The 26,661-nt window shown below is 42.1% G+C and overlaps 2 protein-coding genes across 26 annotated transcripts in view; one reads left to right on the plus strand and one right to left on the minus strand.

Annotated features, from left to right (window-relative positions):
- Window positions 1–583: 583 nt before the first annotated feature.
- On the minus strand, window positions 584–1,600 carry LOC129080771 (aldo-keto reductase family 1 member B1-like). The gene has a single exon (XM_054586272.1). The coding sequence runs from the start codon at window positions 1,476–1,478 to the stop codon at window positions 612–614; it is 867 nt and encodes a 288-aa protein (XP_054442247.1). The 5' UTR covers window positions 1,479–1,600; the 3' UTR covers window positions 584–611.
- Window positions 1,601–16,131: 14,531 nt separating this feature from the next.
- SOX6 (SRY-box transcription factor 6) overlaps window positions 16,132–26,661 on the plus strand; it is a 606,402-nt gene continuing 595,872 nt past the window's right edge. For 16 of the 25 annotated variants that reach the window (XM_054586044.1, XM_054586039.1, XM_054586053.1 and 13 more), the window contains exon 1: window positions 19,334–19,930. The gene's annotated coding sequence lies outside the window, so the exon portion shown is untranslated. The other 9 variants (XM_054586059.1, XM_054586060.1, XM_054586064.1 and 6 more) reach the window with 6 other exon arrangements.

The raw sequence follows: 26,661 nt of genomic DNA on the forward strand, positions 1-26,661 counted from the left end.
TGAATAGTTTCTGTGGAGAAGCGTTCAAGCTTAACACAAAATTTGATGCAGATTTGTTGCTCTACTCACTCAGTCATTGTGAATGTAAAGGCCACACAGTATACATAGTCAGTGACATCTATACCGCATCCACTGACTAGTACAGTACAGTACTAGTACTAGTACAGTAAAGTTGTCATTGTTCACACATGTGCATTCCAGTCCACTCTCCTTGGCTGCCAGGTTACATCAATGTGCAAACCGTTCTTTTTTTTTTTTTTTTTTTTTTTAAGCTCAAAGGGTACTTGTTATTTGAGGTGAGGACGAGTCTGGCTGAAAGGATTACAGTTCCAAGCAGCCAAAACCTAACTGTTAGTGCACTATTTTTTCAACTTAGGGAAGGATATTGAGATTGTACTTTCTCGCTGGACAAGGAGGGCAAAGGAAACTGAAAGAGACCTCTACTCAAATTGTTTTTCGGACCCAAGGCCAGCTGGCGAGGCCCTCACTGGTTCGTCTGCGGGTGGCTGCCCCCAACGCTGAGGGACGCGGGCTACGCTACACTACATACAGGAAGAACAAGGCAGAAGGGATAGCTGCAGCTCGTTGGGGAAGGGCAGGCACCCACAGCTTCAAAACTCTTCATGGAAGGGATAATTCTTGTGGTAGACACAGCTCACCAAGGAACAGACCCTCCAGTTCCTGTTGTAGCCGAGTAACGTGGTCATATCCTCAGTGCTCAGTTCAAAGTCGAAGACCTGGAAGTTCTCGGCGATGCGTTCCGGAGTCACAGACTTGGGGATCACGACCAAATTCCTCTGCATGGGGAACCGGATCAGAACCTGGGCTGTGGTTTTATTGTACTTATCAGCTATGGCTTTGATCCTGGGATCCTCCAGTAGGGAAGGGTCCTCAGGCTTGGCCCAGGGCCTGTCAGGAGAGCCGAGGGGACTGTAGGCGGTCACCGCAATGCCTTTGGACTGGCAATACTGGATTAACTTCTCCTGAGTGAGGTACGGGTGGCACTCAATCTGGTTAACCGCCGGCTTATATTTTAAGCCAGGTTTGTTTAAGAGCCTCTCAATTTGGAGGTGGTTGAAGTTGGAAATTCCGATATTTTTCACCAGCCCTTCATCCACCAGCTCTTCCATGACCTCCCACGTGTCCAGAAAGTCAGTGTCAGAGGAAATCACGTTGCCTTTCGCATCCAACGGGAAAAAATGGTCCCCAGACTTGAAACTGATGGGCCAATGAATAAGGTAGAGGTCCAGATAGTCCAGCTTCAGGTCGCTGAGCGTCCTCTGGCAGGCTCCTTTCACCAGGTTTTTCTCGTGGTACGTGAACCACAGCTTGCTGATGATGAAGAGGTCCTCACGCTTCACCACCTGCTCCTTGATCTTCTCCTGGATGGCCATGCCCACCTCGTTCTCGTTCTGGTACATGTGGGCACAGTCAATGTGGCGGTACCCGAGGTCGATCGCCAACTTCACAGCCTCCATCACTTTGCCTGGAGGGGTCTTTCAGGTGCCCAGGCCCAGGAGGGGCATCTTAGCGCCGTTGGAGAGCACGACGTGGCTAGCCATGACTGCTGTGCTCCACAAACCCAGACCCAAAGATCTTATCTCCGTTCTTGTTATATTAACAATGGCTGGACTTTTACTGACAGACCTCATCTTATTTATAGTAAACTCCTTGTCTCATTCATGAACAAAAGTTACTTTGTGTGATGATGTAAACCAAGAGCTGTTATATAATTATTTTGGGAGGATGGAGAGATGATTTTAAAGAATTAAATCCCTCCTGCCAAAACAAGAAGATAATAGAAAATGTTTAAAATTTTTAAATTGAAAAAGGTACTAAGTCTCCTAGAAGTCTTATGGTTAAGATCCTTCCTATGGTACCTTTCTGCCAAATCAGTTTTCTCATACAGAATGAAACGCAAACTAAAATTGATTTTGTGCCATAACTTGGGAATTTGTTATTTGGACTGCTGGTCACCACCTTGAGTCTCAGTTCTATGGCCATTGACCCCTAATTCTGCTTGATTTATTAATATTTTCTAACCATCACAACCTTTCATTCAGGGGATCACAGACAATTATTCTTGGATATGGATTTGCCTTAAATGAGAATGGGGATGCAAACCAGACTTTCCACATAGTTTGCAACCTTTTTAGGGCTTTCAGAAGAAGTGGGTACTTTTCCAAGCAAAGAGAAACAGAAGAGAGTGTGCTGAGGAAAGACGAGAAGTTTGTATTAAATAATTAACCTTTGTAAAATCAATCTCTTCATCTGGAATATAGATATAAAGTTTATCTTAAAAGTTTGGGGGTTGATATTTAGTAAAGTAAAATTGCTGTGATGTGCTATTTGAATTAGGTTAATAATAGCAAAACTCTACATAGAGTATACAAAATTCATTCATTTCATTACCATTTATATTAAATATATGATCCAAAATATTTTTATAAAAAACTTTAAAAAGTTTGTGTGTATGGTAAAAAAATATTAGGGCAATTAAATTATTTTTCACTATTAATTTTCTAAGACTAAAATTTTGATTTAAGTGCTACACAGTTAGGAAAAAAATATGCAATTGTCTTCTGTTTCTATTGATTTAATCATAAGATAGAATCTTTTAAAAAATATATTACTGATTTTGAAATAAAAATGCTTTTTCTTCATAAAAAAAGAAAAAGCAGTTTATTTGCAATGCTTAAAATGTATGTCTAAGCACATTAGTCAGAAGTATGCAGTTAACTACCAAAAGAAACATTGAAAAGACTTAAAAGTGATTGTTTTGGGTGATGTGAGAGAGATAGGGAAGGTTGTAGGAGGGACCTATTGTTTTAGAGCATACGCTTTTTAGTAAAATTTTATTTCTTACCTTTGGAAGGCATTACTTTAACAAAAAATAAAATTAATATAAAATGAAAAGCAAAGTCTGTACAAGATGACCTGGCAATACTTTCAGTGATTTTCATAAGTAAGTGAAAATATGTATATTCTTAGGGCCTAGTAGAAATCAGATCCTGGGGAGGGAAAAAGATTGAGGTAAATAACACTAGCTCTAAAAGAAATATAAAGATTTCTGATTTTTTTTTGTGACTGAATTTCATGGGATTCTCTGAGTATAGGCATTCTTAAGATGTCTCCTGTAAAATGCTTTAATTTTCTCAAAAGTAAGTGTAAAAGTAGTACTTAGGATGCACAAATGACTTAAAATGCAGGATTTTCAATAGATGTGTTAAAGGGCACTATAAATTCAAAAATTCTGCTGCTGAATGATTTCTATAAATTATATCAGAAGCTGATTATTAACCTATATGCTAGTCACTTATTTAGGATAGCATTTATACATAGTGAGAACAAAATTGTAATATTAAGACATTCTGATACTGTAGGTCATCTTTATGTACAATCCTAGTCCCCCTGGAAAACTGAGATAATACTTCCACTACTTTTAGATTGTATTTTGTGGCATTTGAATGACCCTTCATTTGAATATGTCTGATGCATTTTTCAATGCATCTGTTGGAATGGAATGACTTGTGATGATTGTGGAATATATGCTCATGGAATCCAGATGCCATGATTCTTTTGTTTTACTCTTTAAATCTTAGCACCCATGCCTTGGACATTCGGATATTGCTTTGATAAACTGTTCTTAGCTCATTTTAGGATTTTTAGTTTGCTTAAGGACACCACAAAATAGTTATAAGTAGTACATGAGCACTCCTTGTGTAGCTATATAGTGGTAGGATATTAGTTGTTGTGGGTACAATTTTGTTTGTGAAATAGTAATTACAAATAGATCAAAAACAAGTTTGCTAATTGCAGGACACATGTTATTTAAGATTCCAATTGTTCATCTTGGTTGAAAAAAATTTAGATTGCATGCTTTTCCAAATATAGGCACACAGATGAAAGCAGAATAAGAAAGTTCACATTTCAGGTGCTCAGGTTTGTCAAATGATAAAAGAGAAATAGTATTACAAATTTTAAAAAAGATTTTATTTATTTATTTTTAGGAAAGGGGAAGGGAGGGAGAAAGAGAGGGAGAGAAACATCAATTGAGAGAGAAACATCGATCAGTTGCCTCTCATACTCTTTGGACCAGTGAATGAACTTGCAACCCAGGAATGTGCCCTGACTGGGAATGGAACCTGCAGCCTTTCTCTTTGTGGGATGCTGCCCAACCAACTGAGCCACACAGGTCAGGGTGAAATAGTATTTTTAATAACTATGCAGAAGTGACTTATGAAGCAGCGGGAATTATATTAAAAATAAGAACAAGTCCACAAAATTGTGATAGTTATGACTAAGGTGGCTCAAGTAAAATTAAGGCTAAAAGGTTAATGAATTTAAATAAAATGAGCAGGCCCTATCCATATACTCCCAGATCAAACCAATGTGGCCCCATTTCAGGAAAAGTGGGTTGGTACTTCATTTTTATATTTCTATATTGAAAAGTTATAGAATTACTCAAATTATGGGTCAAAAGATTAAAAATTAAAAGTAACAATTATATCTGAGTATCTAACCCCCCCACAGTTTTATTGATATTAAATATAATTTCTTGATTTCGGTGAAAACTGAAGAGTTTTGCACTTAAGAATTTTTCACTGCTGAAGATTACAGTATATTCTACTTCCTGTCATTCAGAAATACTTGCAATTTTCTCCGTCATTATAGCCAAACAGATAATGTATACTCATAATAAAGTATCAGTGATAAAATTAAATCTCTCATTGGCTTTGTAAAATTGTTTCTTATACATTAATGGATAAAATGTTATTTTGAAAAACTACTTAAGAAAGAGAATGGGAGCAAAAACATTGGCCTCTCACTCATAAAACAAAATATATAAGAGATTTTGCATTGGTATCGATTTTGAAAATTCCAGATTTCTCCCTGTTGTATAGTATGTTAAACCTGAGTTATAAGGGTAGGGTAATAGAAGTGTGTTGATTTTAACAGTTTTCTAACTAACATAATACCAAGGACCCAAATGTAGCTGGTTTAAGGCAGTTTCTTTGTTCCTTGTGTTTAAAGTGTCATGCTCCTAATATAAATTGTAATGTTCATGTAAATAATCAATTATATTTTAAAAACTTTTTTAATTGACTGAAGTAAACTACATGAATATATTTTATACTTTATTATAACCTGAGAGATAATTGAAGCTTCACAGTAAAATATGTTCATTTTCAATAATAATATTCATATAAATGCCTATGGATTATTGAATATGTAATAAAATTCTAAGGATAAGTAATTATCTTCTGTTGCATTTTTCATATTAAACAAAATTTTAATTTAAAAAATGTAAATGGCTTAATGCATTCAGGAATTTTTCCTGATTAGACATTTTTGCTCAGTTTGTGCCAATCCAGGTACTGTTACATATTGTATTTGTTGCAATATTGTACCTTTCTCCACTCTTTGTTTCAAAAATATCTTTTCCATTTTGATTATATCAGGAATAAATTTAGAATATATCAGGAGTAAATTTAGAAAATAATTCCATCTGGGCAATATAAATACCGTAATTCTGTTTCTTATTAAGATATGTTTATTCTCTGCTCAATAAGAACAAGAAACAACATGACAGTAACCAAAATTAGAATTTATCTTGTATGTGTAGTGCAGGGGTCCTCCACGCTGAGGACCAGTACCCTTCAGGGCCTGTTAGGAATGCCGTCTCCCCTCCCCCTCACCGAACAGCAGGAAGTGAGCTTGAATGTAATGTGCTTGAATCATCTTGAAACCATCCCTCCAACCCCTGTCAGTGGAAAAATTATCTTCCATGAACCAGGTCCCTCGTGCCAAAAATGTTGGGGACCACTGCTGTAGTGGATACCAATCCATAGTTACTGAGATGTAGGCAGGAGATAAATGCTTCATGAAGAAGATTCATTATTAAGATTCACTTTCAGAAAATAAAAGCCCCCAAATATTTAACAAACACTTTTAAAGTGCCTAGTACGGTTCATGGTTCAAGAAATAATAGTACCAAAAACAAACACCAGTTATATTTTAACTGGTTTCTTTTGTAGTATAGGCCCATAGTTGTGACATATAACTTTTAAAATATTTATTTGACATTTTTCAATATAATACTAGTGAGTTACTACTGGATAATATTATTTCCTTGCAGGGTCACATGATTTGCAATTTTGTCATATTCTTACAATGGTAATTTAGTGGTTAATGTGGTTGGTCTTCAACTGTGTAGACAGCTAACACCTGGCTTACTCAGACTATACTGTCACACCAAGTAAAACTTGGTAGGATAGATTGTCTAATACACAGATCTTATGCTGTTATTATAGTGTTAAGAAGTCCTTGTTATTATGAATGTGCATTATGCGTATATTGTACACAGTCCTGGTATGCAAATAGATAGCATTCAGAGAAGTGAAATAATTCTGTGTTATTATTATCTTTGTAAATTACATCTGAGGAGTTTTTGAGGACTTTATGATGGCAGTTTTTTTTATAGTCACAGTCATACAGTATGTGCAGCACAAAATGTTTTCTTTCACTATTAACAATAACTAAGCCAATGAAAATGCTTTTTAAATATACACCCGGCAAGCAGTTATCTGGCTCTTCCTTCTCACTATCCACAAACCATCTTTTATTGTCTTTTAAGACAGCGTATGAAACAGCTTTGTAAACATCTGTTTTTCATTGTTAATTGTTAGGAAAACTGAGAATTTAAATGCTTCTTTGGAACCCTCTTAATTTTATCAAGAAGAATCAGTTGTATATGTTTATCTTTTCTTCTTTAGATCTTTCATTAACATTAAAAAATACACACATAGTGCCTTCATTTATTTTCTAAAAATTACTTTTAGGATTATAATATTTTTATACATATTTTGAGGATAATGCTTTGTAGTGATTAATTGAAATTATTTGCAACACAGGTTATATTATACCTAAAAAAGATGCATGATAATATAGACTTAAACATAGTGTCCCTTTTCAAATCATTTTCAGAGTTTTCTTGGATATATTCCATACTGAAATGTGCACTGAAAGAAAATATAAGGAAAAGGTATTTGTTAGTCCCCCCAAAATAAAATTAATTTAGAGCTCCAAATCTGTTGCTATATTTATTCTTTAGAAAATATATGCTTTACTTTCTCAGGCTTTTTCTGTTCCAGTAATCAAGCCATTAACGTCGATGGAATATTTCTGGCAGTGATATACTAAGAAGGCTTTTGCAATAGTACATTGTGTCCTAACTGAAAAGGATCTGTAGCAATAATTACTTTTAAAATATTAATTTTCAGTGTATGTGGATAGGCTTTTAATTAATATTTATTAAATCATAGTAGTGAAAAAGATGGGTCCTTAGTTAACATAATTATTTGCCTTGCACATGTTAGGATCTCAATAAATACTTAAACGTGCATAACAAATGTGAAAAATAAGCAAAAGTCTTCAACATAATTTTGATATTTAAAAACACACACAAACAAAAGAAATCCTCTATTTAGAAATTTTAAAAATAGCAATCTGAAATTTGGAAGAAAGATTTTTAAGTAACAAATTTTAAAATTAGAGAACTTAGTCAAATTCAATTTTTTTAAACAATGCTAACACAATGTATAAAGCATAAAATGTCTGAGATAAACACATCAAACTTTTAAAGACTAGTAATACTAGTAAATTATTGTTTTATTGTTTGATATTTATCAGCGAGCAGTTTTACAGCATTATTTTTGTGTCCCTTGCTTGTTGTCTTTTATTAGGCACTGGAATGGATCTATATGATATATGAAATGTTTAATGTATGAAATGGTAGTTATCTCAGTGAATTGTAAACCTCAGATTTGAGAAGAGGTGTTTCTTTAAATAGAGAAGCACATATGAAAGAATTCAAATGCTTTAACAGTGCTACTTGATGATGAAAAAGATAACACAACATCTCAGATGCTGTCCTGTGGGATACTTTGAATTTTAGTGAATAAAGTTTATTTCTGTGGTTGAATTTCCCTCTAACTTTTTATATATTTTTTCTTTCTGTTGTTTGTGTGATATACATGCTTACCTATGTAATTACCTAGATTACTTTTAGTTAGAAATATAATTCTATGTATCACTGTAAGACAAACACTGGGATGATGATACACATTTCACTTTTCATCTAGATAGTGGCATTAGTTTTGGCAGCCTTAAGCTATACAACAATCATTTCTGTAACTAATAATTTTATTTCAGATAGCATTGCAAGAATATTAGGGTATGACATTTAAAAATATTAGGTCTGATGAGTATTTTTGGAGGGAATTGGTAGAGATTTATAATTTTCTGGTTTCTACTACTTTCCTCTTATAGTGGTTTTTGTTTCATTATATTTGGCCATTAATACTCTATTTATAGTAAAGTGAAGCATATATACAGAAAGGTGAGAACTTCTTCCATGTTGTTAGGATTTTGATTTAAAGATCATATGTTTCAATTTTATAGTCATTGGCCTTTGATTTGATTTTTCTTTAAATGAGGTTTCTACCCAGGCTTAGTTTCTGTCAGTTACATTAGGCTTCATGTGTATATCCTTCCATTTAAGAGAAGAGGAACTGCCAGGATTAGGTATGGTAAAACCAAGGCCCCTCTGAGATAAGGCTCTTGGGGAGCCTTGTGCAAGTCTAACGTTCTTCCATGAAGTTGGCCTGCCCCACTGCAACTAAGAAGTGAGATGATTTGAGGGCTATTACACACTTAAGGTTTTCATGGTGGATTAGAATAGCATTACTTAACACAGGTGTTTCTATAATTGGGATTCCCTGGGAAAATTCAGTACTGTATTCAATAACACTCAGCTTTCTGCACAAGTGGAGGAGCAATCTTATGTAAATTTGCTAGGCTCTGGCATGAAGCAGGGGAATGGGGTCTGCCTTGGGGGCCTGTTGATTCTCTTTGAAAAAACATTTCCTGTTGTCCATTATTAGCATGTGTTGCTGTGGTTCTCTTTTAAAATTTTAATTTATGTAATTATTATTATGCTGACGGAAATACTGAAAGACACCAGCTCCAATGGGTAAGAGGTGATTTATGGCCTCAGATTACATAAGATAGTTTCTGAGTGTCCTTTTTCTTGAGATAAAATTAGTCTCCTTTTGTAAAGCATTTCATTTAAACAATGTCTACGCACCCAAGCATCAGGGATATGACTGAGGAGGCACCCTTGGAGCCCAATTCACGGAGGAGGATGGACTTGGAGTGGCCTTGCGGACCTCCTCAAGCCTTGGAGGCAGTGTCCAGGCATAACAAAGAACAGACACAAGTTATTTCTGGATTTAGGTAGGGGATTCTTAAGCCTGGTATCCTTATAATGTAAGGCATGAATACAAAAAGAACGATGTTTGTAAAGGAGTTTCAATAGAGGTAGGGGTGAAAAAGTTGAAAACCTCTGGTTTAACAATTACTGTTATTTTACCGAATCCATTGTTAGACCATCAAAAGGACGGATTTCCTGAGAAATGGGCGACTATTGAGCTAACCAGCCCTCGCAACTGGCGGCGGGGTTGCCTGAGCGTCCCAATCTGAGCGCAGCTCTGGTCCGGGAGCCCCCTGCCCGGGAAGCCCCCCTTCGAACCCGGGCTAATGACTTCGGGTCTGGCCGCGCCCCAGAGCCCCTTTGTCTGCTGCCCCGGGAGTGGAGAGCAAGCGGGAGAGGAACCCCGGGGAGTGCGGAGTCCGTGCTGAGCTGAAGTCGCTGCAAAAGGGAGCTCAGTTTTTGGCCGGGACTGGAGCAGATACCAAGCCTCTTGGAAGCTGCCTCCATCCTCCGCCAGCGCCCTGGGAGTTAGTGCTTGAAGTTTCGGGGCAGCAGCGCCTGCCTTAGAGCTGCAGACTCTTTGGCCCGAAGCTTTGTACATTGCTGGGAGAGTGCACCTTCGCTCGACTCCCGGTTATTGGTTTCAGCTAGAGTGCAGTTTTAGCCCTCTCTCGTCTCAGTCCGGGTTTTGGAGGGTAGGCCGTGCTTGGATGGCTCATCCGCTCACGGGGCACCCTTGCTTCGCTTCCCTTTAAAGCGGTCCTGGCTGTCGCCAAAGCTGCGGACCGCTGTTGAGCCTGGTTCATCTCGACAGGGGGAGCCAGGCGCAGTCTTCCGCTTGACCTCAAGGTGGCGACTTAGGCACGTAAACAAAGCTCAGCCAAGTGGGGCGGTTGGCATCCTCGCTGTTCTTCCACGTATCATCCTAGTTTTCCCGCTGCTCTCAAGACGGCTGAATTGACTGTTAAATGGACTTGAGTTCAGATGAGGAGTTCGGCCAGAATGGCTGTGTGTGTGTGTGGTCCGTGGGTGCGGAGGCGGCGGGAGGTGGTGATGGGGTGAAAACCCTCGGTGGAACCCGTTTGGGACGCCGCGAGTCTCCCCCGCATCACCTTCGCCCTCAGGCCGGGCTTCTCGGCGGGTTGGGGCATCCGGACCGCTCTGCAGCCGGAGATGCCGCGACCAGTGTGCAACTGTCAGAGGAACAGGGGGTCTGGTGGCTGCTGCCGGCGGTGGAAGATTTGCTAATCTCGTTTCAGTGACACCCACTCTTTATGAGTGGAGAGACCTGGAAAATAGACCCTTCGTCGGGCTGTGCCCTTCTCCGGGGTGCATGCCAGCAGACCCGAGTGGGAGGAGGGGTCCTTGGGGGTGGAGAAGAGAGACACAGACAGCGAAAGAATAAACGTGCGACAGTCACACATTCTTACCTCCGGGACGGAAGGACACGGTTCCTAGAACTGAGATTTCCATAGCCAGTCTGCATCCCAGCTGTTTCTCCTGTAGGCTCTTTCCTGCCTAACACAGCCTTCTGACTAACTTGGACAAGGCTTGAGCTACCCCCCTCTCCCCCCCCCGCCTTTTTTCTTTCCAGACATTCCCTAAACTCAACCCAGGGCAAATCCAGAAGTCGGTACAGTACAGAGCTTCCATTCAATTGTGGGGGGAAAATCCCGTTTACAGTTTCCCTTAGGCAGATGGAAGAAGTAGACTGTTACGGGACTCAGGAAGGGTGCATGGGGATGGCATGGGGTGTTGGTGTCAGGGAAGAGCGATTTCTCTTAGGTGTTGATGCTGCAGGTAAGTTCCCAGATTCCAGCTTCCCTCCTGCCGAACTGCGGTGGTGGGTGAGAGTGGAGGACGATCGTCATCTGATTAAATGGGAGTGGAGGAGGGTAGAGTTGGGGGGTGGGGAATGGACCCTGTATTGGCTCCACGGACACAATGCCTTGGTTCCTGTCTGTGCCCGCTCTGTGCCGCTGCCTTTGGGAGCCTTTCGAGCAGGGTAGTATGCCCTAAGCTTTTTCTTTACTTCTTTTCACCCCCTTCTAAAATGTGTTTAAAAACAAGTGACTATCCTCCTAAAATAAGTTAAAAATCTTTCTCTGACTTTCCATTTGAGATGTTAAAATGATTAAATAAATGAAACTTTATTTGACCAGGGAGTTTACCCAGAGACTCAACGACATCTCGGATCTTTGGCCTTATTCTAATTCCATGGTGGTAATTACCCTTCGTTTCTTTAAGTGCAATAGATTTATTGCCTTAGAGACTATGCACAGTTTGATTGAATTATTCATTTTTTTCCTTTGGTGTAGACTGCATCTGGGGACTCTGATGTGACGTGTAGATTTTTTTTTCCAGGAACAAAGGGAATGTGGAAATGAAAGAGAGGGAGAGAGAGGCTGGCAGATGTAATGAGACGCGGTGAAGGTGTACGCAGACTGGCACTCCCACTCCTCCCGTCTGCTCTCACTGCAGCCCTGGGTAACTCGCAGGCTAACACAAACAGCTTTTCTCCCGCAGCCTGCCCTCTGTCACTGTAAGTACATCAGCCTTCTCTTATCAGCATGCAGATTCCAGCCACGCACTCCCCTACCCTCGGCTTTGCACCTTAGACAGCAGAAGCACATTTAAAATTAACTTTCCTAAGCCAGGAGAGTCATGTCTGTAAAACTTATTTTTGATTTATCTTGATATTTCTTTGAAAAAAGTTCATTCATTGTTACCACTTTCCCCCACCTCCTTTGTGATGGTGCTGCTGCTGCTACTGTCGCTACCTCTGTGGTCTTCCCAACAGGATCAGGCACAGATTCAAATGAAATTTAATGTTATTCTCTGTCCATTTAAAGTCGAGGGACAATGCCTTGTCCTTTTGCAGAATGACGTCTTACAGAAAGCAGAGCATTATTCACAGTTTGTTTTTTGCTTTTGTTGTTTGAAACACGAGTTCCGACCTCTTGAGGCAGAGTCCCAAGGGCGCTGTTATTTGGGAGTTCGCGTTATTTGGTTACACCGAACTGAAATGGAGTGCGACGGGCTGCTGGAGTGTCGGCGCGCGTGTTATCCCTGTTTAAGGGAACCAATTGCTGGAACTTTTCTCCATGCTGTGATTAAAGTTTTCAACTTCTTCCCTTTTGGTTTTTTATGCTCTTTCACTAATTCTTCGTTTCACTAAAACTTCTCATTTCCCGTGTTTTGGAAGTAAAGACCTTTATATTTGTCATACTTGTCCAGTAGTTATAAAGCCCTTCCAGAAAGAAGTTAGCGACCTTAAGATGAAGTTATGTAGATCTGAATTGTCCGCCCGGCTGGTGTAAGGAGGCTATTAAAGTGAGAATTTGAGGTTTTTAACAGTCATTATGATTTTTGCGTGGGTGCTTTAAGTATTAACTTCTCGAGCAGAATTCCTTGCATTACCCTTCCCAAGTCCAGGGGGACCTCTCTCCAGGAACCGTGCGCTCCTTGCCTTTGCGGGTTAGCGCCTCTTCTCTAGAGGTGCGAGGCCAAACTTAGCAAAGCCGAGCTGCCTTTGCTGGTTGCCGTGCGCAGGGACATCGGGACGGCAGGGAGGCAGCGACAGCTGCGGGCAGGTAAGTCAGTCCCCATCCGCTCTTCCCTACTTCCCTTCCTGGTACCCTACTTCGGGACCCGAGTTCTTGCGCCACACAGGGCTCTGACCTCCACAGAAAGTGCCCTGGCGTGCCTCCGGATCTGGCCGCGGTGCCTGGGTGTGCCCCGCTACTTCCGGGACTTTTCGGAGCCCGCAGGCCAGTGCGGGCCAGGTGGGGAGCAGAGCACTTAAGCCCGCTGCAGCGTTCTCCGCCTCACCCCCTGCGCCGTACCGCCTTGCTGGTGTCTAGAAAGGAAACCCTGAGGGCACACCCCCGCCCCCGAGGGCCACGTGTCATCCCGTGCACAGCCTGAAGTGCGGCACCGAGACCCCAAACTTTAGTTTCCTTACTTTAGGGACCAATTTTGTGACCGGCTATGGGTTCCGCCTTATCTATCTACTTTAGTTTATTAGATAAAATCTAAAGAGGAATCCTGTCGCTCTTTCCTGGAAGGTCTACCGCGGCCCTCTATTAGGGCCTTGGATACCAGAGATCTTGATAACGTTTGCCCCAACCCCCCTTGTTTGCCTCCTACCAGCGGCCTGCATCTTGTCGGCAGGGTCAGTCACCCCGCCACCCCCCCACCCCCCCAGATCCCCAAGTGCTAGGTAATTTAAAGAGACGGATGCGCTGGCACTTGAAAAGCCTAACTTGTTGCAGCAACTCCGAGGAACCCACCCGAACCCCAGCGTTTCAGTCCCGGACATCTCACCTTCCTCGGTGGCTCTTCCTTGGGGATTCAGGTTTTGGGGCCACCTCTACTCATTGCCCTAACTCTACAAGCATTAGCACAGGTCGTTTGATTTTGACGTCTTTTAGGCTTTGGAGAGATTGGCTCCTGTGGTTGAGTTCCAGGGCAGGCGGTGGAAGAGCGTGAAGCTCTGGATCCAAGCGCTGGGCTGGGCCACACTATTCACAAAAACAAACAAACAAACAAAAACAAAAAACAAAAGCAAATCCCAGAAGAGACTGGCTCCAGTCTGGGCTAGAAATACTGGTCTGGGTTTGCCCCTTGGGCCTTGGAGGTCAAGGGGCATGCCGCAGTTCTGGAAGCCCCGGAAGGAGCTGGCGTGCGAGGTGTGAGGCATTCTCCATGGCCGCCTCTAGTAGGGTCTGGCGCCTAGAGGCAGACTTTTCAGTCCCGAAAGTCGCTATGGAAAATGGGGACACAAAATTTCTTGCTGGGGACTAGCTGTCCTCTCAGCCAACAGTCATCAAGTCACTTGAACTTAAAAGCCCCCAAGCTCCCAGTTCTCAAGCATCATATTTCCTATTGGGGTAGAAGAATCTAGCTATTCCTTCTGTTCCACTAATGTGTAGTGGTCATCCCCACCCTTATTTCTATCCTTTTACTTTTCTTGTCTGGAATCCAAGTGAAACGGAACATAGTTTATATGTAAAGAAGCCAGTATATGACTGACACCTCAGCTTATTCCATCTTCGTGCTTGCTTACTCTTCCCATCTTCCTTTGTGAGGCTTTCACCCCTTTATGTTTTATCTCTTAATCTGTGGGAGGTCTTCCTCAAAATGGCAACTTTAGATTGCCATGAATATTCTAGTGTTTCTAGTCATAATTCCTGACCCCTGTCTCCTGGTCCGTACCTTCTTTCATCAAGTGTCTGTTTATGAGGTGTCTCAGATTGGCTATCTCTCATATCAGTTTCTACAGAGCAAGGCCCTCTCCTTCCACAAACCTTATGTTAGTAAAGCCAGAGCCTCTCTCCCAGTTTTTAATCTTGATGTAATTTTGACTCTCCACTGACCTCAGTTTCTGAAATCTAGTCTTTTGCTTTGGGCCTGGGTTTAGACAGGCCAACCTTACCTCATACACATCGCCTCCATTTAACTCTGTGTCTGTTACTCTCAAAGCTGGTTTTCTCATCTGTGTCTTTTACCCTGCATCTCCACTACCTGACTTCACAATTATTCCCGCCATTTCCAGTCCCCCAGCTTTTTTTGCACTGAGATAAACTTCCAGGTCTTTGCTTCTTCAGGGTATTCTATACCCTTCAAATCTTTTTTTAAAATCTATTCTACATATGCATCAAAGAATCTTTAATTCATGTATTTTTTGGGGGGAGTCTTACTAATTTAATTTTCTACATCTCACTTATGGAGTTTTACATGCTGTCCTGGGTGACTGAAGTTCTTTTCATCTTCTGTCACTCCCAAACCACCTGTCTTAAAATTGTTTCTTCAAATCTATTCCTATACAAAGTTGAGGTAATACACATATATCACCCACCCAATTCACGTAACACAAACTTATCCGTATAATTCACTGGAACTGTTTTATTTATTATTGCAAATGTATAATTATTTTTTCTTTGGTAGTTTGTGTGTCTTGTTATTTTAATAATTTTCATCCATGAACTCGATACTCCACACGGCCTCTAGAACATTGCCACCTACACAAGCCAAGAATCTCCTATGTCAATTGCTTTTTCTTTTTTCCTTTCAATTTCCCCTCCTGCATCTTTTGACATACACTTCTCTTCTCTCATTTCCTGGGATCCTATTAACTTGTGTGTTTTCATTATTTCTGCTTCCTTCTGCACTTCTTTCTTTCCTTTCCTTCCACCCCTCCTCTGATTTCATTTTCCTTCATCCTTCTTATTGTTCATCTAATATTCACCCTTTTTTCCTTCTTCCTGGTCTGCTTCAGCCCCTGTCCTTCCCCTTCTCTGCATCTCTCATGACTCACTTCTGTGGTCCAGTTCTCTAACTCAGTACTTCTTAACCTCCAGCCCATTCTTCCTCCGTCACACAACTTTTTCAAAGCACAAACTACCACCCGAACATTTTCCTCTCCGACTTGACCTTCTCCCCCCGCCCCCGCCCCACTTTGTCCTTTCTTTCTCCGTAGTTCTCTACTTTTCCCACACTTCAGTTTGCCTTCCTCTTGACTCCTCCCAGCAGCCCCTGTCCTACTAGCGCTCCTTGGGTCCTTTACTCCTCAGCCTCTCTCCCACCTAATACTTGTCATCATTTCCCTCTGACCCCAGCTCTCCCTCTTCTTTGTCCCCTTCCAATTTCCTCCTAGTAGTCGCTTCGCTCTCTCTTCCCAGGCGCTTTCTACAATTCCAACCTCCGCTCTCGCCGGTCTCTGCCCTCTCTCTCCAGCTCTCTCGCCTGTGCCTCCCGCTCTCCCCTCCTTCTTCTTCCCCCGGCCCTCCCCCTCCCTCCCAGCTTCCCTGCCTGGCTCGCTGCCTCCCTCGCCTCTTGTCTCATCTTGCCTGTGTTGTCTGGGAGGGGAGCCCTGCCTCCTCTCCCTCGCTCAGATCAATGCCCTGGCCACTCACTTTCTGATGTTGCACGACGGGAAATGCTTTGAATACTTACGACATGGCCGCTCACACTGATTGCCAAGATTGACAGCACTAACCATCGCCTTCACTTGTTTCAAGGGGGAAACCCCTAGTCTACCCGCTCTGCGCGCACTGCCCGGCTCCCGGCGGCAAACTTCTGCGGGTCAGCGCTCCCCCGCCCGGGGCGGGACACCCCCGCAGACTTGAGTTAACGGGCTGCGCCTGCCGCGGCGCTGGGGGGGTTCTGCTCTCTTGCTCCCGGGGCTGTGCTAATTGACCTAGCATCGACTCCCCTTCCTTAAAAGATTTTTTTTTATTTGTATCTTTCCCTTTTTCTTTAATGCCATTTACTCCCGCGGCGCAGCGCACAAGGAGCCCTCCCGCGCAGTACCATCCTGGAGCCCGCCCAGGTAACCGGGACGGAGCGAGCGATCTAGAGAGCGAGGGAGGCCGAGCGTGAGCGCGCGGCCCTTTTGCAAGCTACCTGTTGGGGAGCCGGAGGGGCAGGGGCAGGAACCCCGGGCCGGGCCGCCGTCCCTCAGTGCCTTCCGCCCCTGCCTTTCCCGGCAGCTGCAGGGTTAGTTTTCCTGAGCTGGGACCGAGGGGCTGGGGCAGGACCGGCGGAGGGACTGGAGCAGAGCGCGCGAGCCCCGCGAGGGCGCGGGGTACCGGGAGCCGCGGCCGCCCAGTCCGAGCGGGTTTCCGCGCTGGGCTGGGGAGGGGAAGGGGGGAGGAGGAGCGGGAGGAGGGCTCCGCGGGCCGTCGCAGAGGGAGGGTAGAGTCTGAGAAAGGGGCCCGAGCGCCTGCCGCTCGCTGGTGGACGCGCGGATCCCCGGGATGCGTCCCCCTCTCGGAGAGTTGTGCCTTGTTCCGGAGGCGGTGACAGATCTGCGTGGCGGGCTTCTGGTTTCCTTGCCACCCCCCAAAGCCCAAAATCCACGCCGAGAAAACACATGTTGTAGCTGTAGATAACTGTGCGTAGGACACTAAGGCAAAAAGTGCAGGGGAGTGAAACAGACAACGCAACCTTTGACAACAGAAAGCTGTTATCGCCATCCTAAGTATTCGTCCCGGAAATCTGTCCGTCCTCTCGGCCCACCTTATTCCTCCTCCTCTGGCTCTGTATAGATATTATAATCTATTTAACTGGGAATGATAGGAAAAAGAAGTCAGGTGCTTAGAGAGTGAATTTTTAAGTCTCCGTGAAGTTTGAGGTAGGTAACTCATTGAAGTTTGCACAAGTGTGTGATGTAAGAAGCTTGGGTGCCTGCGTGTGTAGTGTGTTCTCTCTCTCTCTCTCTCTCTCTCTCTCGCTCGCTCTCTCTCTCGCGCTCGCTCTCTCTCTCTCAGCATGTGCGTGTGTGCTCTGTGAGGGAGGGTTCAGATGGGACCGCTGGGTGGTAATGCCCTATGTTCCCACAAGAGGGCAGCATCCTGAGGGCTTCGTGAGCGCTGTATCTCTCGTTATCGCGGCAGGCTTGGGTTTAGAGAAAGTTCTACCGAAACTTTCAAACCGATATCTCATCTTATTTTGTGATATTAAAAAAGAAAGACAGAGAGAAAGAAGGAAAAAAGACAAATGAATAAAGAAGAGAAAGAAAGAAGAGAAAAGCAGGCAGCCGGTCTACCCCGGGATTGTCCCAGTCGCACCAAGACTTGGGGGAGGGCTGTTTTAATTGTGGGTTTGGCCGACTGACGACTCGAGTGCCCTCCTCGGCTGTCTTAAGTTGTAGCCGGAGGTCATGTAAATCGACCTTAAAAGAATGCATAAGCCATAAATTAAAATAAACCCTCACCCAAGGGCTGATCCATAAGTAGACAATATCCAACCTGGACAAAACGAGCTTTCCTTACGAGCCGACCTAAACCGCATCCCCCCAAAGAATAGAGACTAAATGCAAAGTAAGTTTCCCAACGAATATTTTGTTTTCTTGAAAAGTGTTGGGTTGGTTCACGGTGTGACTGACTGCGAAGGCGCAGTTTCCCGGAGCGCTTCAGTGTTAGCCAGGCTCCGGGTGCGGGAGGTGGGGAGGACCCGCTGGTTTCTGGGCTTCTTAACGCTACTCCCCACTCCCCCCCATTTTGGTTTGGAAACTTCGGCTATTTGCGGGGTTGACGCTGGGCGAGGGCGGGCAAGAGCCGAGGACCTCCGCCGCGCTCTCCGCCGGGTGAAGTTTCCCGGGAGGAGTTCATAAAGAAAACCCGGGTGGCTAGAAAACCATACGCTTCCTCCGCCCACACTCACCCCACCGCCGCTCCGCCGCAACTTTCCCGGGACCCCGCGCCAGTCGCTGCTAGCTCCCTCCGCTCTCTACCTTCCTCTCCCCTACCCTTATTTTTGGACTGACTTTTTATGATTTCTTTAGGAATAAACAAACCGATTTCCAAGACATTCCGAAACCCAAGTGCTAATCTGTGGTCCTCTTTGCCCGGGACTCTAGGGCAGCGGTGCCGGGCCCCGCAGGGGCATGTGTTACAGGCCGCCCAGCCCTGCGGGCGCAGGCTTGGCCTGGGAGTCCCCCGGCCCGCTCACAGTCACCCGCACCTCGCTGTCCTGCGCCCTCCCACTCCGCGCCCCGGAGCCCCAGCGGCGCCCTCCGTCCCTCTCGGCGCCCAGCCCGGGGCCAGTCGTCCGCTGCACTCTCAGCAGACTCGCCGAGATCCGAGGCTGTGAGGTCGGCCCAGGCCCGGGGGCGGTGCTGCCAGTCGCCGGAGCCGGGCTGTTCCCTGGGGAGCTGCTTTTTTTCTTTCTCCCTTAAAGGGCTGGTCGGAGAAGGGAAGGGGCTTGTGCAAAGCCTGCTGGGGTTGTGCGCGGGCGCCAGGAGGAGCGGCCCGCAGCTGTGGAGGACAGATTAGCTCCGTTTCCCGGGCGCTCCGCGGAGCTTTAAGATAAAAAGAGAATTGGTGTGTTCAGAGCAGATAAAAGGTGGTTTTTGCTGGCGTGTTTTGAGTTTTATTTAAGCTCTCTTAGGCTGACCAAGTTTGAAAACGTTTGTTTGTATGGGTTGCCAGATATTGAATGCTGCCCCTATTTGGGGACTAAAAATAAGTCTACGACTCTGCTGGCGGGGCTGGACTGTTAGCGAGATGGGCTGTCCCCGGCTGCTTCTGTGTGCGTGACCTCCTCTGAGGGCCGTGCTTGAAGTTTCGGTCTCGAGGTGGCCTGAAGCCGTCGCTGTGGCAAACTGGGCTGGGCTCAGGACCGCCCGCTGCACTGTCAGTGGGGCACTCGGATGACGTCCGTGTCCAGGGCGCTTGACCCCGGCGCGCACTCCAGTGGCCGGTCCTTCGCTGTGACTGGGAGGCCCGGCCAGCAATCCAGTAGAGTCGCGATGCGAGAGTGCTCCTTCTCCCCCGCCTCCCCAGGGTCCCCTCTCCTCTGCCCTTTATAGTCACATGCCCAGGTCCCGGCTCCCGAGGAGAACAGACACAGCCCCGCCCAGTCTATTTCTAGGAGGTGGGTTTGGTGAATAAAAAGGTCAAGTGGTCGGGTCCGCAAGCTGGTCCATGGCGAGGGGGGACTGGACGGACACCTGGCAAGGACCGCCCCGCCTATCCCCCCCCAACCCTGGCGGGTCCGCCCGCCCACGGCTGGCCTCCTCAGGCCACATTCTTTCGCTAAGTGTGAGAGGCTGTGGGAAAAGCAATCCCGAACCGGCCAAGAGCTGGCGAAGCTGATCCCGCGATGGCATTTTGTTTTGAACAGTTGCTTGGGTTGACGTTTCCTCATAAGGTAAGGTGTCACTGGACAGTCGGCTGCCCAAATGCCACATGTATAATTAGCTTGCGCACTCAGCACCTCGTCCCTGAGGCCCGAGGCCCATAGGCACGGGCTTGGCCGACTGGTCCACTCTGCTCCGTTCCGGCTGCCGGATTCCCGAAGAAGGGTGGAAACAGCCAGGGAAGCCCTGGGAGGCTCCTGCACTTGGGAAGACTGTGACAATGTAGCCTAGTCTTTGATTTATCTCTCTCCCTTTTCCTGTTCCTCAGCTCTTTTTATTTTTCGGTTGAAGAGGAACTACAGGTTAGAGGGATAAAGCGGGCACCAGCGGCAGGGAGCAGTCTGAATGAGGAAAGAGGATGCCGTGTAAATCTGGCAATATACCTGCTCTCCACACTCCGCCCATGGTGGGGGAGCTGTTAGTGCCCCTCTATCTGCTCCAGTCCTGTAGGACCCGTCCCAGTTTGGCATGCTATCCTTGCTTGGGGAGGGGCTTCAACATCTAGTTTGTATTGTTAACCTGTCTGTGTGCTTCTTCCCACCCCCATCCCAGAGGTCGCTCAACAAATTTGTATCCGTGTCCTGATTGCAGCTACTGTTTTCCCCCTCCAGGCCTAAACGCTTGGGGCTGCTAGTGTTCACTGTGGGGCGAGCCTGGACCGATCTGCTGTCTCTTGTTGTCTCTTCCTGTCTCACTCTTGTTCAGCTCCTAGAAGCAGTGCCTTGTCTCTCTATCTGTACCCAGACTGGTGCCTGAGCTTCTCACCTAGCTTCTCAGACCCCACTCTCAGGTCAGCTTTTGCCTGCACTCTCTGTTGGAAACCAGATTTCTGCAGTCAGGAACATGACCTTCCCTCTGTCACCCTGTGCAGTCACCATGGAATTCCAAACTCAGCATTAGGCACTTTCATCATTCTCCCTCCTCCCCTTCTTTCTAGACTGCTCAGATATGTCTGATATCTACTAGAAAAGTCTCTTTATTTTAAAACAAACAAACAAGCAAACAAACAAGCAAGCAAACATCTTAAACTCTACATGAATTTAGTGGGATAGGGTTAGCTTTGCTATGACAGCAAGAGAGCGCCTTTCAGGTGGGAGGTGGAGACACGGTTTTATTTAGTTGCACTGGATTTTTATTGAACCAATGAAATAGTTCATTGTCGTAGAGTAGGGGAAAGTTATGACTGAATTTTTAAACTCTACCAGACCATAAATGTATGATTTATATACTTCTGAGAGTATCTTTCTGAATACACATAAGTGAGCACATGGGCAGTAGGCCTAATGACATGTAGATTTCTTCTCTTACATTTTTGAAAACCTCAAAACTCAAGACAGATTGTCCTTATCCTAAAACAACAAGAACAACACAACATCCAACCAAAAAAGAATCATCCAGACTCTGAAAGCAAGGAAGTGTGCACCTCACTTATTAGATCTAGTTCATGACCAAAGGCAGTAAGTAACTAGGATCTAGATAAATGTAGGTCATTACCTAGGCAAACTGACATCCTCCGTTGCTTTTCTCATGTACTACCAACACCTCCTTTCTCCTCTGCTCTCCGGCCACATTCCATTATGCAGTGGCGAAGTGGGATAGTTTTTTAAAATTGTTCATCTTATTTAATGCTATTCTTAGTGTTTGTTTTGGAAGTAATGAGAAGGAAATTTCTTCTGCTGAATATACTTTTAAATGCAAAATGTATGGGTTTATTATTATTATGGAGCATGGTACAAACACCTATAATAGTGTATTAAATAACACTCAACATTATACTATAAAGATAAAGATACAAAACATTAATCAACCAAAACAATCAATCTCTATACCTTAAACTAATTCTATAATAGGTTCAGTAACAGTAACTGGAAGCAATGACGATAGGAGTATTACACTGTCTGTTGGACATTTTTTCATTCATAGCAGAAATCAACAGATATTTTTCTTAGGGAAAAGCATATGTTTAAAATATGCTAACATACCTGGAAAATCTTTCTTTATAAAGCTTTCAAATATGACATTCAGTACATAAATGATACATTTAGGTGGCATTTTATCTGTTTCTATTTGACTTTTTAAAAAGAATTATTGGATTATTGGTCATTGATAAAATTGCTACACATATTCATTTTCTATTGAATAAATCAGTGATGTTTTACATAATTATTTTTAAATTAACACAGTAAGTAGTGGAATAAATGAATTTTTTAAATAAGATTTGCTTTAGATTGGTGTTAAGCCTTACTTTTAATATTTTCTATACTTTTCAGTTTGGTTAGGTTGTATATCTCTAAGTTTGAAAGAATTCTCTTGTTGGTAAGAGAATTCATATGTATATATATACACACACACATATGTGTGTGTGTCTATGTGTATAATATGTATATATATTTACAAACAGCATTCTCCAAAAGTATAGTATAGTACAACTAAAATTTTGGTTGATATAAGAGCTGTTTAAGTATAGTTTAGGGGTGCATATATATCAATTGATGTTTTTGAAGTCAAGTGAAACATTCCATCAAGCTAATGTGTCTGAGAGTACCATATCAGGCACAGACAGGTACTAGAAATGATAAAACACAGATAACATACAGTGAGATGATTTGCAGATGGGACGTTTTATCTGCTGTCATGAGGTTAGATGGGTCATATTACTGGTTTAAAAAAATTAATCTAGCTTATTTCAGAATTATCAAGTTATGTAGGTATATGAGATTTAATGAAAAGAGATTTTATTATAGAAACTTGCTAAAACATTAACAAATATTCATTGCTTTGTAGAGGTGGAAATAGACTTTGTATTTGGGTTGCTTCTTGTTTAAGATATAGGGCTCTCCCCTATTATTTTTTTTCTAACAAGGACAATAATGTATTGAACACTTTATGCCTTTATTCTGACTCCATGTTTTCTATTGATTATACTCTGCATCTCAACATAACTTAAGTAAAAAAAAAAAAAAGCTGCCACTCCAGAACAGTCTGTGAAAAACAATTTTTATTAGATGTAAGCACATTTTAAATGTATAGCTTATCTGTTGGCTTGAGGTTCTTCAACTGTGATTTGGAAACTAATTGTTTTGGTAAGAGTTATATCAGAAACTTTCATCATTCTCTCATTACATATTCATTACTCATTTATAGAAAGGTGTTTTTATTTTTCCTGTTCTGTGGAAGAGGGTAAAAGCTTTTCAGTGAATTTTTTGTTTAGATGTTTAGTCAAACTGAAGATAGGTTTAAACTTGTGTTATGGTTTTTGATATAACTTTTCAAGTCTTAAGTACCCATTGTCACCATTTGGATAAAGTATCAATTGAAGAATGTGAATGGAGGCTGTAAGATGGAATATCATTTAAATATACCAAGGACTCTCTTACCTCCAAAAAAAGAGTGCTGGTCTGTTTTTCCTCACATCTGTGGTAGTCTCAAAAAGGGACCATAAAACCCTAAAACCTCAGAGAAACAGTATCGATTAAATTCTTAACTGCAAATCCTTCATATCATTGCTCAAAATATCCAACTTTACACTAATATTAGCCATTCTTTTTATAGTGACACCATGCTTAGTAAAAAACTTCTAAGCACTGAGGTCAGGTGTAGAGATTGGATTCTAGTTTATTTTTTATGAATCAGATAAAGATTTCTGTGCATGAGACCATATGTGAAGATGAGAGAACAAGAACATTTCCATATCAAAGGCAATATATCTGAGGCTGCATGGTAATTAAAATGCAGTGGTTTGGACTCTGTGCACTAGCACTTAAACAGAGCATTGCCGGGACCTTGTGCATCATGCAAGCGGTTGCCTCTTGCATACTTCTTGAAATACACTTATAATTTTGTACAAACATTTATGCCAGTCCACACTTTTCTGTGGATAATTTGTATTTCATCCAAACCATTCAAAGTAGAAGTTATTTTTCGAGCTACCCCCTCATTATGGCTTTTGTGCATCAACTATTTTTATTCCAGTTGTTTGTATTTCCTTTTACCAGAATGATGGCTTGTTTATATTCAGATTCTCTTCTTGCTCCTCTAAGACCCCTTATATGTCACTCACATTTTACTATTCACTCAAAAAAAAACTTTCAATTTTAGGAAAGATGTGAATTATTTTCTGAGGTTAATTGTAGATGCTGTAATCTATTATAAACTAATGAACCACATTTAAAAAATCAACTGCCTAGTTATTTCTACTTTATAATGCTAATATATTTAGTAATCCTTACTAACTTGCACAGTATATAATATTGGGGAAAATTCCTTTTTACAATATTTAGAGAATTCTGAATTTTTTTTTTTTACATTTTAATGGCATGAAAAAATGTGTAGTAGCATTCTTTTTCTTATTACCTTGAGTGAAAAACAATTATTTGAAATGATAGAAATCTTTATCTAAAGAGTTATCTCTTTGCATTTATAGGGAAATATCTGATGCCATTTATAAAGAACCGGTTAGCATCTTAACCTGTAGTTATTTGGGATAAAATAGTGAAATAAAAAAAATCTAACAATTGATAGTTAATTGTTGTATATGTTTTAGAAAATTTTGCATCTTTGGTAACTAGCTTGAATTTACTCCTCTGTAATTTTCTAGATTTTCTATTTCTGTATTTGCAGTCTATCTATGAGCATTCTGCTCTGGTACATCTGGCAAGGGATTCACTGGTATATTTTATTTACCAAGCTCTCCTGCTCTATAAAGCTTTTTAAAGATTTCTCTGGATTGAACCACCCATGTATTGAAGAAGCCTAACATGATATAATGGAATTTTTTGAGTTTTTGTGTTTGTAAATTGTTTTGGACCAAAATTACTTGAGTATATTGATTTGATGCTTTTTAATGATGACATATGCATGATAGATATAAGTTAAATTCAAAGTACATTATATGATGTGTGTTTATGCAAACATTCTATATTCACTCATTCCAAGTTCTCCCTTGATCTCTTTCTTCTCTGAATATCTCACAAGATAACCTTTGAAATAATCTATTATCCCTGCTACTTTCATAATTTGTTGTTTCTGGTCACCTTAGAGAGACTAATTGAGTTGTCTATCTTGAATATATCCATTCAAATGCAAAAAGGGATTTTAATGCTATTTGTGATTTTGACTTTACTGAGCACAATCTCTTTGCTTCTTTGAAAAGTAGTTCTTTAAAATCAGACAAAGAAAATTAAAGATGCTTCAGTTTTTATGACTATGTAAGCACAATATGTAGAAAAAAGAAAATACAACAATTTTTAAAAAAATGACAAACATTGGTTTCACATAGAACTGGGTCTGAGGCATGGTTGCAAATGTTTCCTTTTGTACTTTACAGATTATTGGGTAATGTGATTGAGCCCTTACTAAGTTCTAGGCATCCTGAAGGGCATTTTTGAAGCCATAGTCTTTACTTTTTAAGAATTTTCTCTCCCAACTGAAGATTGGGAGGTGGGGAAATTTAGGCACAGCTATCATGGTGCTAAACAGGTCATTGGCAGAACTGTAGAAGAATGCTCCTAACTAAGAATAGTTCCTTGTTCTTTCTTGGTGGGGTGAGGGGAGATATCAAAGGGCAGGAATGTTGTTATTTTCTTAGAAATAATTTCTAGTTATCTCCATGGACAGCGAACCTTTTATGTAGAAGTTAGCAGCTCCATTCACCCCCCACCCCAATATATCCATGGTGTAATTCTTGACCCCTCCATTTCTTTATCTCTAAAATGGGAGGAATAATAATATCTACATAATAGGGTTATTGTGAAGATTAAATTAGATAAATGAATGGAAATTACTGAGCTCAGAGCTTCACATAAAATAAATATTTAGTATGTGTTATCTATTACTGTGGTGCCATACTTAGAATTATAAAGATCTGGCTTTCCATTTTAGCTTCACTACATACTTGCTATGTAATCTTTGGCAAGTTACATTATCTGTTTCTTTTCCTCTTGTATGAAACACAGATAGAAATACATGTTCCTTCCTTTCTTTCGTAGAAAGGAGAATTCATGAGTGGTCTGGCAGACTTGTGATAGAGTAGTGACATAGGGTTTGGATGTCCAGCACTCAAATTTGAGAAAATTCCAATTCAAAGAACTAGAAGAGCTTTTGAAAGGTCATTTCATTTGTCATCCTCCATCCTCCAAGGGTGTATAGACCACCCTATCTCCATTCTAATCAGTTAAGAAGCTCTCTTTATTCTGAAACCTGCAAAGAGGGAGATTTTATAAGCTTCCTTGGTTATATGTTTCAGTGATTAACACCAGGAAGTTCTTTATGCCAAATATACATATCTTACTCTACTTTCTCTGGCTTTCAAGAAAAAATTGAATAATATATTCTTGATCTGAATGATAGACCTGAATGTGAGGAAACCAAAATTAAACTTTGAATTTTTACTTCTTGAATCTTTCCTTTGAAATCTAATTTCTTAAATTAGTTTTGTGACCTTGAAAAAATTATATAATTCCTTTAAGTCTCAATTTCCTAATTTTTAAAATGTGGATTGTGATAGAATTTATCAGGTAGGGTTATTTGGAAGACTGAGCTTGAAGATATCGTATATAGAAGTGTGCAGAACAGTTCTGGACAATTGTGTTAGGATTAATTGGTAGCAGTTATGTGATCAATAGTAGAACCTTGGCATGAAAAGGGGCCTTAATTCTCTTCATTTAATAGAACTCAGTTTTCAAAGTGCTTTCATATTCATTGCCTCATTCAATAAAAGGATTGCAGGGTAGATAAGCTTACC

This window comes from Pteronotus mesoamericanus, unplaced genomic scaffold, assembly GCF_021234165.1.
Source record: "Pteronotus mesoamericanus isolate MK-2021 breed Mesoamerican mustached bat unplaced genomic scaffold, CSHL_Meso_final contig_90, whole genome shotgun sequence".
Classification (NCBI taxonomy): Eukaryota; Metazoa; Chordata; class Mammalia; order Chiroptera; family Mormoopidae; genus Pteronotus; species Pteronotus mesoamericanus.